Raw genomic sequence first — 13,567 nt, forward strand, 5'->3', positions numbered from 1 at the left:
TCTGTTTTCTCACTGCCGAATCTAGAGATTCTCAACAGGGTGGTATCGCCCCCTAGAGGAAGTTTGCTAAACATGCTGGGAGCTGGTAGTGGTCACCGTGTTTGAAGAACATCGAGGGCATGTCAGGGGAGCCAGGGACACCAGCAAGCCTTCAAGGTGTGGAACGGTCCCACATGACAGTGAACTGTGGCACATTCTGTGCATCTTTCAAATTCGAAGAGTATAGATATGCTTCAGTACATATTTTTTTCAAGAGATAAACAAAAAGTCCAGTAATTTAAGAGATGATTTTAGAGGGTAAGGCTTAAATGTCATAAAGATATTGTTTAAATAACACCGAAAAATTTACTCACCCTGCTTATTCTTCCTATACAATGTGCTACCTAGCATTGCCAACTACAAATTTAGGTAAATAAAAAGGGTTTTAGTGCAAAATTGTAGTTACCGCAGAAATACTAAAACTGGTCACAAATATATAAGAGATGTAGACCCAAATATCAATCAGCGAAGACACTCGAAACACAGGGATAGTGTGGAATGATGAAATAAATAATAAATATATAAATAATAAATATATAAATAATAAAAATAATGGAATGTAAATGAATACAAAAAATGCTTGAATTTTTTAATATTAATACCACTGTACATTTTTGTTATTTGTGTTGGTAGTACAATAAGAAATTCACACAGTTGGGAAGTTACGTCTGGAATTTCTTTTGCGGTCTTCCCAACTGATTCTGACATTTTCCCCCCAGTGTTTCTCTTTGCAACCTGTTCTCTATTCCCCAGCACCCACCAGAGGAAATATGGTCTCTAAGGTCTCTGTAAGTACTCAGGAGATTAGAAGTATGCCCCAGCACATGGTGGGATTGCAAAAGAGATTTATTTTCCATAAAACTTCATCAGTAACCCCTCCCGGCAGGAAAGGACTCTGTCAATACACTTAGAAATAAGACCAACCCAGGCTCATTTGCAAGAAAATCGTATTTCCTTGTTCTCTCTTGGAAAATCTGTAAGATCATTTCCCTCCTCTTATCACATACAAATAAGCCTTGTCTGTTATTATTTAACATCACTTCTATGCCAGTGTCCATCCACTTGCTGTCCTATACTGTTTGAATGGAATGGTTTCTGTTCTTACTGTTTTTAACTCTAAACTCATTTATGGTTCTAGGTAGAGGTATATAACTACCTCATTATGTCTGCAAGTTGAGTCAAGCTAGAGCCCCTCTCTCTATACTGACACACACTTTATTATAAATCTTTATGCCTTCATTATGTCATACACATTATACTCTTTTTAAATTATGGCCATAAACAGATCTTATTGTCTAAGAATTTCAATCCAGAACAGCAGTGAGAGTATTACAAACATACATACTAGTTAAAAAGGGGGGCACTGGGTCTGACATGGCTGAAAACCATTGGCCTAGCCCAGTAACAACCACAGATGCTTGTCAAATCCACAACATACTACTTTTAGTATGTGTGAAACATTATGTAAAGTTACACTATTATATCACTTAAACTTCACGACATATGAAGGTACTTGGTCTCTAATTATAGATAAGAAAACTAAAACAACAGAGAGGTTGTGTTATTTGCCCAAAGTCACAAAGTTAATAAACAGGAGGCCAGGATTCAAACCTGGACAGTATGACTCCTGAATCCAACCTCCTAACCACTGAGCAGACCGCCTACATACCCCTCCCATGCTTCCAGGCCCACGCACCGAGGTTCCCTGCTCCAGGACAGTGGTCCCAGTACCACCTGTCCAAAGCGGCCTCCTCCCATTATGCACTACAAGAGCACCTACCACTAATCTCAATTCCTCATCAGAACTGGATAGAGTTGTGGGCGCTCCTGCTTTGGAACCAAGAAGACCTAGGTTCTAGTCTTCGCTCTGCTGTTTCTCAGCTGTTTGACTCTAAATGAGTTAACCTTTCTAAGCTTCCATTTTTTACCCCTATAAAACTGCAGTAATAGCCATCCCTCCCAGGGTGTCTGTGATGACTAAATGGCACCCAGCACACAGCAGGTGCTCACTAAATGTCAATTCCCAATCTCTGATCCCACAGAGCCCTCCATCTTCTTGCATTATTGTCTTGTTCAGTGATTTAACATTCTTTTCTACTCAGAGTCAAAGCTCCCTAGAGGCAGGAAATGTCTTCTACTTCTTTACCATCTCCCTACAGGTGGGTTGCCAGCATCTTTTGGCCAGTATGTGAATGAAACAGGCAGCATCCTGGGGAGATTCATACCTGTAGGAGTTGAGTGGCCGTGGCTCTCTGCTCAGGGCTCTTTACAAGACACTGCTTCACAAAATCCATGAAGTTATCAGACCACAGTTCTGGCTTTCGAAACGTGGGGGGAGGGTTGGTGGGAATCATGAAGATAGCCTAGTTAAAAAGAAATTTGTGGGGAGGGTAAAATAAAAGTGATGCACCAATGAACACACAAGAGATACCTTTGAAGTTTAAAAAAATTATTTTCCTCTTATCCACTGATCAGCCCACCCAAATGCCAACAAAAGTCTTAAGTATCTCACAGTAGAAAGTATGACAATTAGAGAAGTTGTTAGAGTTCTCTTTCTCCTTCTTTCATATGTATTTTTGTTCCCTCAACCTCACAGTATCTAGCAAGTTTATTTTGGTTTTTGCTAACCACAGTACACTGCCTTCAAAGTGAAAAGGCAAGACCCGAGAGCACTGATAGCCTGAAGATCATCTCAGCCCACAGTGGTCAAATTTCCCTCCCCATAAGAGTCACCATCACCACTAGATGTGAGCAGTGAATGGGAGGAGATCATAAACAGGAAAGTCCCTCAAATCACAACAGATTCATTAACATCCAGGCCGAGGCAATTTAATGTATTTGAAAAAAACAAAAACAAAAACCAGAACACCACAATGCAGTTAAATTCTTCTATTTCAAAAAATTAAAACTATCATTTACTGTCCAATAAAAGAAGAGGTAAATTAAAAAAAAAAAGCTCTGTAATAAGCAGCTTAAACTATATTCTTTAAATCTACTAATAAATCCTCCCACCCCCTTCCCCATTTCTGCCCCCCAAAAAGAGGGGACTTATCTTTGAGCACATAAATACTTTTTTAAAAAGTGTTAAGCCTTTTAATGGAAGAACTAATTAATAAAAGCGGAGGAGCTGGGCTGGGAGGTATGAAGGACTATGCAGGCACCGAGGAAGGAAGGGCCGAGGCTTTTTAACAGTGCTGTGATGAGAGGTCTGGGGTGGGTACAGTTTACAAGCCCCTTAGGGTGTCACAGTGATAGCTTCAGTGGAGACTGGACCGATAGGCCCTCACTATTCTGGAAATCCATGGAGGCTGCAAAGTACAAAGCCTCCAGACGAGGAGAGTCTAGAGAATCTAGGAAGCAGAACCTACCCATGTAAATACCTCTGAGGGCAAGGCAGGAAAAAGATAACAAACAAATCGGGCTGGGTGTTAGTGACATGAGTTCAAGAAAATAGTTTGCTTTCCTCTTAACACTGGCATGAGAAAAACAGTACAGAAAACACTGTGATAAGTGACAAGGGATACTTGGTGATTGGGGAATCTTGGAGACTGATAAAATGGAAAGCCAGTGCCCTGTATAAAGGAGGGAACCACTGCCCAGCTCCAGTTAATGTTATGTTAAAATGTGAGCACCTAAATTATTAAAAATATATAGATTGCACAAGCCAAACCAAGCATTTCTGTGCCCTGTGTCCTGTCAGATGGCTAGCAACACACAACCCCTGACATGGAGGTGGTAGATCACACTTGAATTGAACAGTGACGACAACTAGGAGTCTAGACTGACACTTACCGATCATATACAATTAATTCATTTGCTGTTTGGTACCTAAATCAAGTAAGTCACCAGCTTTCTAATGACCACCAGGAGCTAACCACTCTACTGGTTTCCTTACCCTCATTGGATGGATATCGGCATACGGCGGCTTTCCCTCAGCCATTTCTATGGCAGTTATTCCCAATGACCAGATATCCGCTACACAGTTGTATCCAATTTCCTGAATCACTTCTGGAGCCATCCAAAATGGTGTTCCTATCACTGTGTTTCTTTTGGCCATGGTATCCTAAAACAGAGAAAAGTAAAGATCAACACTAAGCATTAAAACTAGTGAGGAAAAGAGACTTTTCCAACAATAAGAAGCATCTTATACTTGGGAATACATATAAAGACCACAGTCAATGCACAACTGAGCAGGTCACAAAAGAAATTCAAATGACCTAAAAACGTAAAAGACTCTCAATTCTTAAAACACACACATTAAAAAACCTGCAAAAAATAACAAACACTAAAATGAGGTTGACAAAAACTTAAAAGGTTAATAATAACGAGTGCTAACAACAGCACAGAAAGTCAGGCACTGGAATAACGTTACTAAAGTATAAATTGGTACAATTTTTGTGGGCAATTTGGCAATATTTATAAACTTTAAATGTGCATATCCTTTGATCCAAATCTTTTTCTAGAAATGTAACTTATGTGCAGATGCCCGAATATACATGCAAAGGTATTGGAGAAACATCTGTAGTAGAGACAGGAAAAACAAAAAGGAAACAACTCAAATGACCATGTAAAGGGGTAAATTAAATACAATAAATATCCACTGTATTTTTTTTTTTTAATGATTTATTTAGGGCTGCCTGGGTGGCTTAGTCAGCTGAGCATCCAGCTCTTGATTTTTGGCTCAGGTCATGATCTCAGGCTCTGGGGATCAAGACCCAAGTCCGGCTCCCCGCTAGGCAGAGAGTCTGTTTCTCTCCCTCTCCCTCTGTCCCCCCATCTCCTCGACCCCTACTCACACATGTGCTCTCTCTCAAATTTTTTTTTTTAAAGATTTATTTATTTTCAAGAGAGGGTACATGCAAGTGGGGGAGGGGCAGGAGGAGATAGAGGGAGAGAGAGAATCTCAAGCAGACTCCCTGCTAAGCATGCGACCTGATGTGGGGCTTGGTCCCACAGCCCTGATCTCATGACCTGACCTGAAATCAGGAGTCAGACCAACTGAAACACCCAAGTGCCCCATCCACCATATATTTTTTTTTAAAAAGAGATAGATTCATTTTCCTGGCATGGAAAAATGTACAAGGCATATTATAAAGAGAAAATCAGGTTGCAAAGTTATAGATAATTATATTGTCATATATATTATGTATATATGACAAAAGAGCAACCAATAATAACAAGTATTGTTGTTACATGGATAGCAAAAGAAAAATCTCCATACCCACCGAACTATTAACAACAGTTGTATCTAGAAGATGGAATCACGAAGGACTTTCACTTTCCATCCCATATACTCCTATAACACTCTGATGAGTTACATGAATATATAGTAAATGTGCTATCCAAAAATTTAAAAAAGAAAAATCATATTTGTGTACATCTATGTACACACATAATTTTTCTTTTCATTATAGAATATATTCTATAAAATAGCATGTATACATAGAGAAAGTCTTAGTTTGGGTCTTAGAGAAAAATGTATGAATCTAGCTCACATAGGCAAATAACTATTTGCCTACTTCCCCAGAACAGTATGGCCTTAATGAAAGAGAACCTTTCTAGAGCTCTTGTATTTTGGGAAGAGGATTTTAAACAGAACTAAATATGCAACAGGACTTGCCATCACTCCTGTTCCTTCTGAAATGCCTATGGCTTCAGTTAGGCTAGGCCAGTCAGAAGCAAATGATAGGTAATATTTTTAAATCGATCTTACTTAGTTGGTCCTATGTAAAAACTAGCACAGGAACTAACTTATCGCTTAGTCATTTCCTTTGCTCCGAAACTTAAATTTGCAGTTTTCAAATGGGGCTACTCAAAAGATGTTTTCAAGAATTATAGCCTTAAAACACTCATTATTTAGAAAGGAGTATTTATGTATCTAGAAATTTTTTGAAAACTGAGAATAATGAGTAGATACTAACCTACCTTGATCTGTATGACAAAGTTATATTGGTGGGAAAATATTAAATCCAGAAAAAGACAATGGCATTGTATGTGTATTTATATGTGTGCATACACCCACCCACCCACCCACACACACACACACACACACACACAGCTTGAAGATATGATTAAAATGTCATTCCAAATTATAAGCAAAAGACAAAAAAGTGCTGGGCATCTGGCTGGTCATTTGCAAAATTCTATACTTAATTTCCTAACTTACATTTCTACCAAAGGAAGTTCAAATAGGTTGAAAATTTAAATACAAAGAACGAAATCCACAAAGTACTAAAGGAAGTATAGATGAACAGTTATACAATGTTGGAGCAGAAAAGGACTTTTATAGGTGACAGTGAAGGCAGAAACCATAATATAAAAGGGATACCTAGAATTTAGAACCTTCGGTATTTAAAGAAAAACCATAATCAAAGTAAAAAGATAACTAGCAAACTACAAAAAGACGTTTCAACATACATAACAAAGGACTAACAATTTTAACATATAATTTTTTTAAGTTTTGGTTTATCTTTTTCAGCAAATAATTTTTTTTTAAAAAGTCCAACACAATTAGCAAAATTAAGATGAACAGTTAAGTTACAAAAGAAGAATTATAAATGGCCAATAATCAAATATAAAGATATTGTTTCAAAATGATTTAAAAAATACAATTTATTGCTCATTTGGTATTGGCAAATTAAGGGAAAATGGGTACAATCTTTTTTTTAATTAATTATTTGATTTATTCATTTTAAGGAGGCCACACCCAGTGTGGGGCTTGAACTCACAACCCTGGGATCAAAGTTCACACTCTCTACTAAGCCAGACAGGCACCCCAAAAATGGATTTATTTATATTTATATTTATTTTATATTTATATTTATTTATATACTATAATTGGAAGCATAAATGTTTCCCTCAAAGCACTTTATGTGTTAATAACAAAATCTTTTTAAAGACCTGGTAATCACAAAATGGAATAAATTTCAGATTTTCTTTTTTAAACATCAAAGCAATTTTTGTGCCATTGCAATACTTTATTAAACTCCCTAACATAATCCAGGCAGATTTTAAAATAAAAACAAAACAAAAAAAAAATCTACCTAATACCAGCCCTAAACAAACAAAAAATATTCTTGCTACCATCCAAGAAAACTGTTGTGAATTTTTTTATGTATCTGTCCAGAACTGTTTCTATGTTTCTACATTTATGTCATATATACTTAGGTATTCTTCAAAATCAGGTAATTCTGTATTCCCTGTTTTGAAAACGTGGTTTTTGTCATTGCCATACACTGGTGAGGTAGGAGGAGAGTCAAAAGACTGTATCCGGGAACCAGACGAGGAGTGTTTTCAGTAAAGTAACTGCCAACTGCTACCCGGTTGAGATGGTGTTAGGTCTTATTCAAGAAAAGCAGTTGGGAGACACCTGGGTGGCTCAGTTGGTTAAGCAGCTGCCTTCGGCTCAGGTCATGATTCCAGCGTCCTGGGATCGAGTCCCACATCGGGCTCCTTGCTCAGCAGGGAGCCTGCTTCTCCCTCTGCCTCTGCCTGCCATTCTGTCTGCCTGTGCTCGCTCTCTCCCCCCCTCTCTCTCTGATAAATAAATAAAATCTTTAAAAAAGAAAAAAGAAAAGCAGTTGGGACTGAATTTTTCTTCCTTTTGCAAACACGATGAATAGAATTTCAACTTCTACCCTGCATTCTTGTTTTAGCTTTTATTTTTATCAAAGTTAAACCACGGGACCTAAACCCCAGGAAAAGATCTAAAATAACCCAGGAGCTCTTCTGTAACTTAATGGTACCTTCCATTACCTTTTTACAAATATAATGAAATTGAGTATTTTATTGAAAAAAAAAATGACTAAATGAAAGGAATTCCTTCTCCAGACAGAACTGAAAGTTATCAAGAAAAGTAACATTTTTACTTACTGTAAGTTGACCTGCTACCCCAAAATCTGCAAGTTTTGCATGTCCTTCTGTATTTAGCAAAATATTTCCTGCCTTGATATCTCGGTGTATTTTTCTCATAAAATGAAGGTATTCCAGTCCCTTAAGCGTTGATTGTAATATTGTAGCTATCTCATCTTCTGTTAACTATAAAAAGAATGAAAGATTAAAATTCCATTAGCTTATAGCATTTTACATTCAATAAAGGGAAAAAAATCACGTCCAAGCTCCCCTCCTAGAATGTAAGGTCTTCAACCTGTGGCAGCATTTGACAGCTTATACCACCACTCCATTAACCCCTTCCAAAGTTACATGTCCTGTCCCATCTCTCCCCAAACATTAGATTCATGTACCTGCCTACACAGCATCTCCAGCTGCAAACCTAACAAGCATCATAAGCAGAACACATCAAAATCAAGTTCTGTACTTCTACCGCCACCTCACCCCACCTCTGTTCTTCCCACCATCTTCTTCCTCAGGGCAAGGCAGTTTCAGTTGCCCTGGCCAAACACCTTGAAATCATCCCTGGCTCTTCCCTAACTTCAAAATATATCCAAATACGTCCTCTGTAATCATTAATCACTCTAGTCCAAGCCACCAGCATGTCCTGCCTAAACTATTCTAATAATTGCCTAATTGGTCTCGCTGCTTTTGCCCTTGACCCTGGGCAGTGTATTTCCCACGTGGAAGCCTGTTATAATCAACCTTTGAAAATGCAAGCCAGAGCTGCTCAAAACCCTCCAGTCAACGGCTTCCTAAGCCACTCAAAATGAAAACCAGTCCTCACCAGAGTCTTACATGATCTGCTCTCCAGCTACCTTCCTCCTCTACACTTTCTACCTTGCTCATTCTGTTTCAGCCTTATAGCCTTCCTTACTGTTTCTCGAACACTCAAAGCACCCTTGCACTTCTGGGCCTTTTCACCTCACGTACTCTCTGTCTACAATGGTCTTCATCCAGAAAGTCAGAGAGGCCTTCCCCAGTTCCTTCCATTCCTAGATCATTCTCTACCCTTTATCCTATCTTATTGGTAAATGCAGTATTATCCCCATCTGACATATTATATGATATTTGTACACCTATTATGTGTTACCTTCCCTATTATGAACATAGCCCCATTTTAAAAATGTCTTTGGGGGTATCTGGGTGGCTAAGTTGGGTAAGGACATCCAGCTCTTGGTGTCAGCTTGGGTCATGATCTCAGGATCATTAGATCAAGCTCCATGTCAGGCTCCGTGGTCAGGGGTGGGGGGGTCTGCTTGAAGATTCTCTCCCTCTGCCCCTCCCCACACAGGCACACAAGCATGTGTGCATTCTCTTTCTCTCTCAGATAAATACATAAATCTTCAAACTTATTAAAAATAAATAAAAAATAAAATGTCTTTGGCGTGTTTACTATTGTATCCCTAGCCCCCAAAAAGCCATCTGACACGTAGCAGGTCCCAAAAAAATGTTTGTTGAATGATGATGAATAAATGAAAAGAAGACTGCTGATCGACCAGAATACGTGCTCAGCCCACGCTGATTTCCTGTAGACCCGACTCCAGTGAGAATACAAATGCAATCCATCAACTAACTCTCAGCCTCCCTTCTGACCAACAATTCACATTTAGAAGAGAGCATGCTGTGGTGCAAAAAACAAGGGATCAGGGATTAGAAAGACCTAGTTTTTACCCTTGGCTCTACGTTCTAGCTGTGGAACCTACGTCAAACTTCTCTTGGTCTCAGTTTCTCAATAAATAGGACCAATAAAACAGGACTACCAGCTTTCTTCAAGAATGTCATGAAAATCAAATGATATAAGGAGTATAAGAATGCACATGGCTTAATAACTACCATGCTAACAATCAATAAATAGTTAATAAGCATCAACTATGAGCTAGACACTCTGCCAATAAAATTAAAGAGAGCTAATTATTAAGCATTTATTCTATGGTAGGCACTATTTTTGCAATCTCATTAAATCCTTACAAAAATCACATGAAATAAATACTATTATCATCACCATTTTACAGAAAATGAAGCTGAAGCACAACAAGTAATTTGTGCTTACAAATGACAGCACTTCTCTGCAGGCCAAGCAAACACTACTGGCAAGGTTGCAAGCTGCAGGGTGGGTACTTCTGTGGCCTAAGAGAACAACGTTCATGTGACTGACTTACTGACGCCTTATTCTAACCAGTTAAGCTAATCAGTTAAGGGAGCACTGCCCATAGAAATATAATGTGAGCCACAAACAGAACTTTTAATTTTCTAGGAGCCACATTTTTTAAAAAAAAGCAAAATTTATTTACATTTTTTTTTTTTTTAGTCATCTCCCAACGTGGGGCCCGAACTCATGATCCCAAGACCAAGAGTTCACACTCCTCCAACTGAGCCAGCCAGGCACCTCTAAATTAATTCTGATAATATATTTTAACCATATTTATCCAATATATTATCATTTCAACATGTGATCAATATATAAAAAATGTAAAGTTTTTTTTTCTTCTTGTAATAATTCTTCAAAATCTGGTATTTTATACTTATAGCACAACTCAATTCGGACTAGCCACATTTAAAGTCCTCAGTAACCACACGTAGCTAGTGACTATCATGCTAGATGAGACGGAATTAAGATATTTTACAAAATAATGTGTAATAATTAAAGACCAGCACTTGATAGCTAAAAAGTAGATAAATACAATAAACTAATATTAAAACATGAAATGCACCATTAAAATTAGTTTTGGATTGCTTCAAGATACTTGAAATATTAAAACATGAAATGCACCATTAAAATTAGTTTTGGATTGCTTCAAGATACCTGAAACAAAGTAACTTAATGCTGCACATAAGAAGGCCTGGAACAGAATTTTTTTTTTTTTTTTTTTTAAGTGGGCTCCCTGCCCAACACAGAGCACAAGGCGGGACTTGAACTTCCTGGGGCCTGAGATCCAGACCTGAGCTGAGATTAAGAGTTGGACTCAACCAACTGAGCCACCTAGATGCCCCTGGAGCCCAATTTTTAATTCAATAAATTATTCAAGCTTTGGGACTTCTTTAAATATAACTTATGGTAAGATATAATTCCAAGCTAAAGAACTTGCTATTTGATTAGAAAAGCATACTAACTCTGAATAATGTAAATTAAGAAAAGGATATAGTCATATAGATAACCCAAAAGTTACAACTGAGTTTTCTTATTTTTAAATTATTATTATTTTAATTCCAGTATAGTTAACATATAGCATTCTATTAGTTTCAGGTGTAAAATACAGTGACTCAACAATTGGGTATATTACTCAGTGCTCACCATAAGTGTACTCTGAATCCCCAGCCCCTATTTCACCCATCCCCCAACCATCTCCCCTCTGGTAACCATCTGTTTGCTCCCTACAGTTAAGAGCCTGTTTTTTTGGTTTGTCTCTTTTTTTTCCCTTTGTTCATTTGCTTTGTTTCTTAAACTCCACATGCGAATGAAATCATATGACATTCGTCTTTCTCTGGCTTATTTTGCTTAGCATTAGATTCTTTCATTCTTTTTTATGGCTGAATAATATTTATAAACAGACACACACACACGCACACGCACACACACACACACACACACACCCCCAACGTGTTCTTTATCCATCCATCTACCAATAGACACTTGGGCTGCTTCCAGAATCTGGCTACTGTGAATAATGCTACAATAAACACGGGCATGCATATATGCCTTAGAATCAGCTTTTGTATTCTTTGGGAAAATACCGTGTGATTACTAGATCCTAGGGTAGTTCTATTTTTAATTTTTTTGAGGATACAACTGAGTTTTAAAATATTCTCACCTTAAATTCCTAGAGTGCCTCACAAAGTACAAAGTACTTTTCCATATTTAAATTAATTTTCACAAGTCTACAAATATTTAACATAGGTATTATTCCTATTTTTCTCATTAAAACAAACAAACAAAAAAAACTAAAGGCTAAGATGTCTCTAGCTTCTACTTTTATCCATTCACAGTCCACATAGAAGCCACAGTTTATCACAGAAACCACAGTTTATCTTCTAAATTGTACATAATCAAATATCTCCTGACACACTTAGAACGTGGCAGTGGCTTCCTATTATAGTCAGAATAAAAGGCAAACTCATTACCGTGGCCCACAATACCAACAGAATCCGGGCCTGCTCCCGTCTCACCTCACCTCCTGTACAGGTCCTCTCGCCTCTCCCCTCTCCTCACAGTGGCCTTCTTTGCGCCAAACCTGTTCTAGCCTCAGGATCCTTGCACTGCTTATTGCCCTACCTGGAATGTCTTTTAGAAGTCAAAGCTCCATCTTGTCATTCAAGTTTTACTTTAAATGTTACCCCCCTGAGTGGCCTTTCTCAGCCGTCCACTTTCAGGTAGCTCACTGAGCACTCTCTGCCAGTCCGTTTCTTCAAAGAAATGATCACTATCTGGTATTTCTTTTCTCGTTACCAACAGTTGGCTTTGTGGTTGCCCTACTAGAAAATGTACAAGCACAAAAGCAGGGTTGTTGTCTTCTTTACTATCCCTAGGGCTTAGAACCAAATTCTAGAAATATTTCCTGAATAAGCAACTGAACCTGAATTAGAACGCTTGACTCTTAGCTTTTATCCCAGTGATCACAGTAAGGGCAAATAATCTTACACAGAGGTTATTCTCTGATTAAAAGAAAGCAGAAGGGCACCTGGGTGGCTCAGTTGCTTAAGCGTCTGCCTTTGGCTCAAGTCATGATCTCAAGTCATGAGTCCCAGGATCGAGTCCCCGCAGCAGGCTGCTAGGGAGCCTGCTTCTCCCTCTGCCCTTCACCCCACTCTCATGCTCCCCCTCTCACTCTCTCTCTTTCTCAAATAAAAAAAATTAAAAATAAACATAGAATGTAGAGAAAATTAATCTGTGAACATGCTGGGTAGGGGGAGAAAACCAAATCTAAATTTAAACATTTAAAATTCATTGCTTCACCAAGAGTTGATAGTCATTGTTTTCTCTCCCAAAACATGCTAAATATCATTGGCTTGGGCTGGTGTCAAAAACACCACTTTCAGGAGACATCAGAAAGCAGAGGGGGAAAGAATCATGGGAAAGGGGAAATCTGACAGTCATCTCTGGATAGGGCAGTAGAGGAGTGCCCACAAATACAAGGCCAGGGACCAGCCCAAGCCCTTTGTTCTAAAAGGTAAACTTACCGTTTTATTTCGTAATCGAATGATATCAGACACGGAACCAGCCCCACAGTACTCCATAACGATCCACAAGTCTGTGTTCTTAAAATAACTGCCATAATATTTGACTACATGAGGGCTAAAGAGAAAATAATAATACAGATTAGAGGAATAACCTTCAATACATGAGAACTTCTCTGCTCAAAAGACCAATTATTCATATTTAAGGTTAAAATAGACACACTCTTGATAAAAATGTAAATAATAAATAATATTTTTCTAAATAATAAATAACCAAAGTGAGAAAATATATGGGTCCTTTAAGTTGCATTTCTAGATATACAGTTCATCCAAGGAAAAGAACTACAGCTATTCAAAAAGAAATAGTTTAGCATCACAGTACTATTTTAACAATGAAAACTTAGATACCATCTAAGTGTCCAACATGAGGGAGTTTAATTAAGAAATAATGATACAGACATAT

General features: G+C 38.0%; 1 protein-coding gene across 5 annotated transcripts in view; it reads right to left on the minus strand.

Annotated features, from left to right (window-relative positions):
* STK4 (serine/threonine kinase 4) overlaps positions 1–13,567 on the minus strand; it is a 95,404-nt gene that overhangs the window by 67,144 nt on the left and 14,693 nt on the right. For all 5 annotated transcript variants that reach the window (XM_032350558.1, XM_032350561.1, XM_032350562.1 and 2 more), the window contains 4 exons: positions 13,108–13,222; positions 7,912–8,076; positions 3,935–4,102; positions 2,265–2,402 (listed from right to left, as the gene is read on the minus strand). In XM_032350558.1, the coding sequence (XP_032206449.1) occupies positions 2,265–2,402; positions 3,935–4,102; positions 7,912–8,076; positions 13,108–13,222 (586 nt within the window). The remainder of the gene's footprint in view (positions 1–2,264; positions 2,403–3,934; positions 4,103–7,911; positions 8,077–13,107; positions 13,223–13,567) is intronic.

The sequence above is a fragment of the Mustela erminea genome, chromosome 7 (assembly GCF_009829155.1).
Source record: "Mustela erminea isolate mMusErm1 chromosome 7, mMusErm1.Pri, whole genome shotgun sequence".
NCBI classification, from domain to species: Eukaryota; Metazoa; Chordata; class Mammalia; order Carnivora; family Mustelidae; genus Mustela; species Mustela erminea.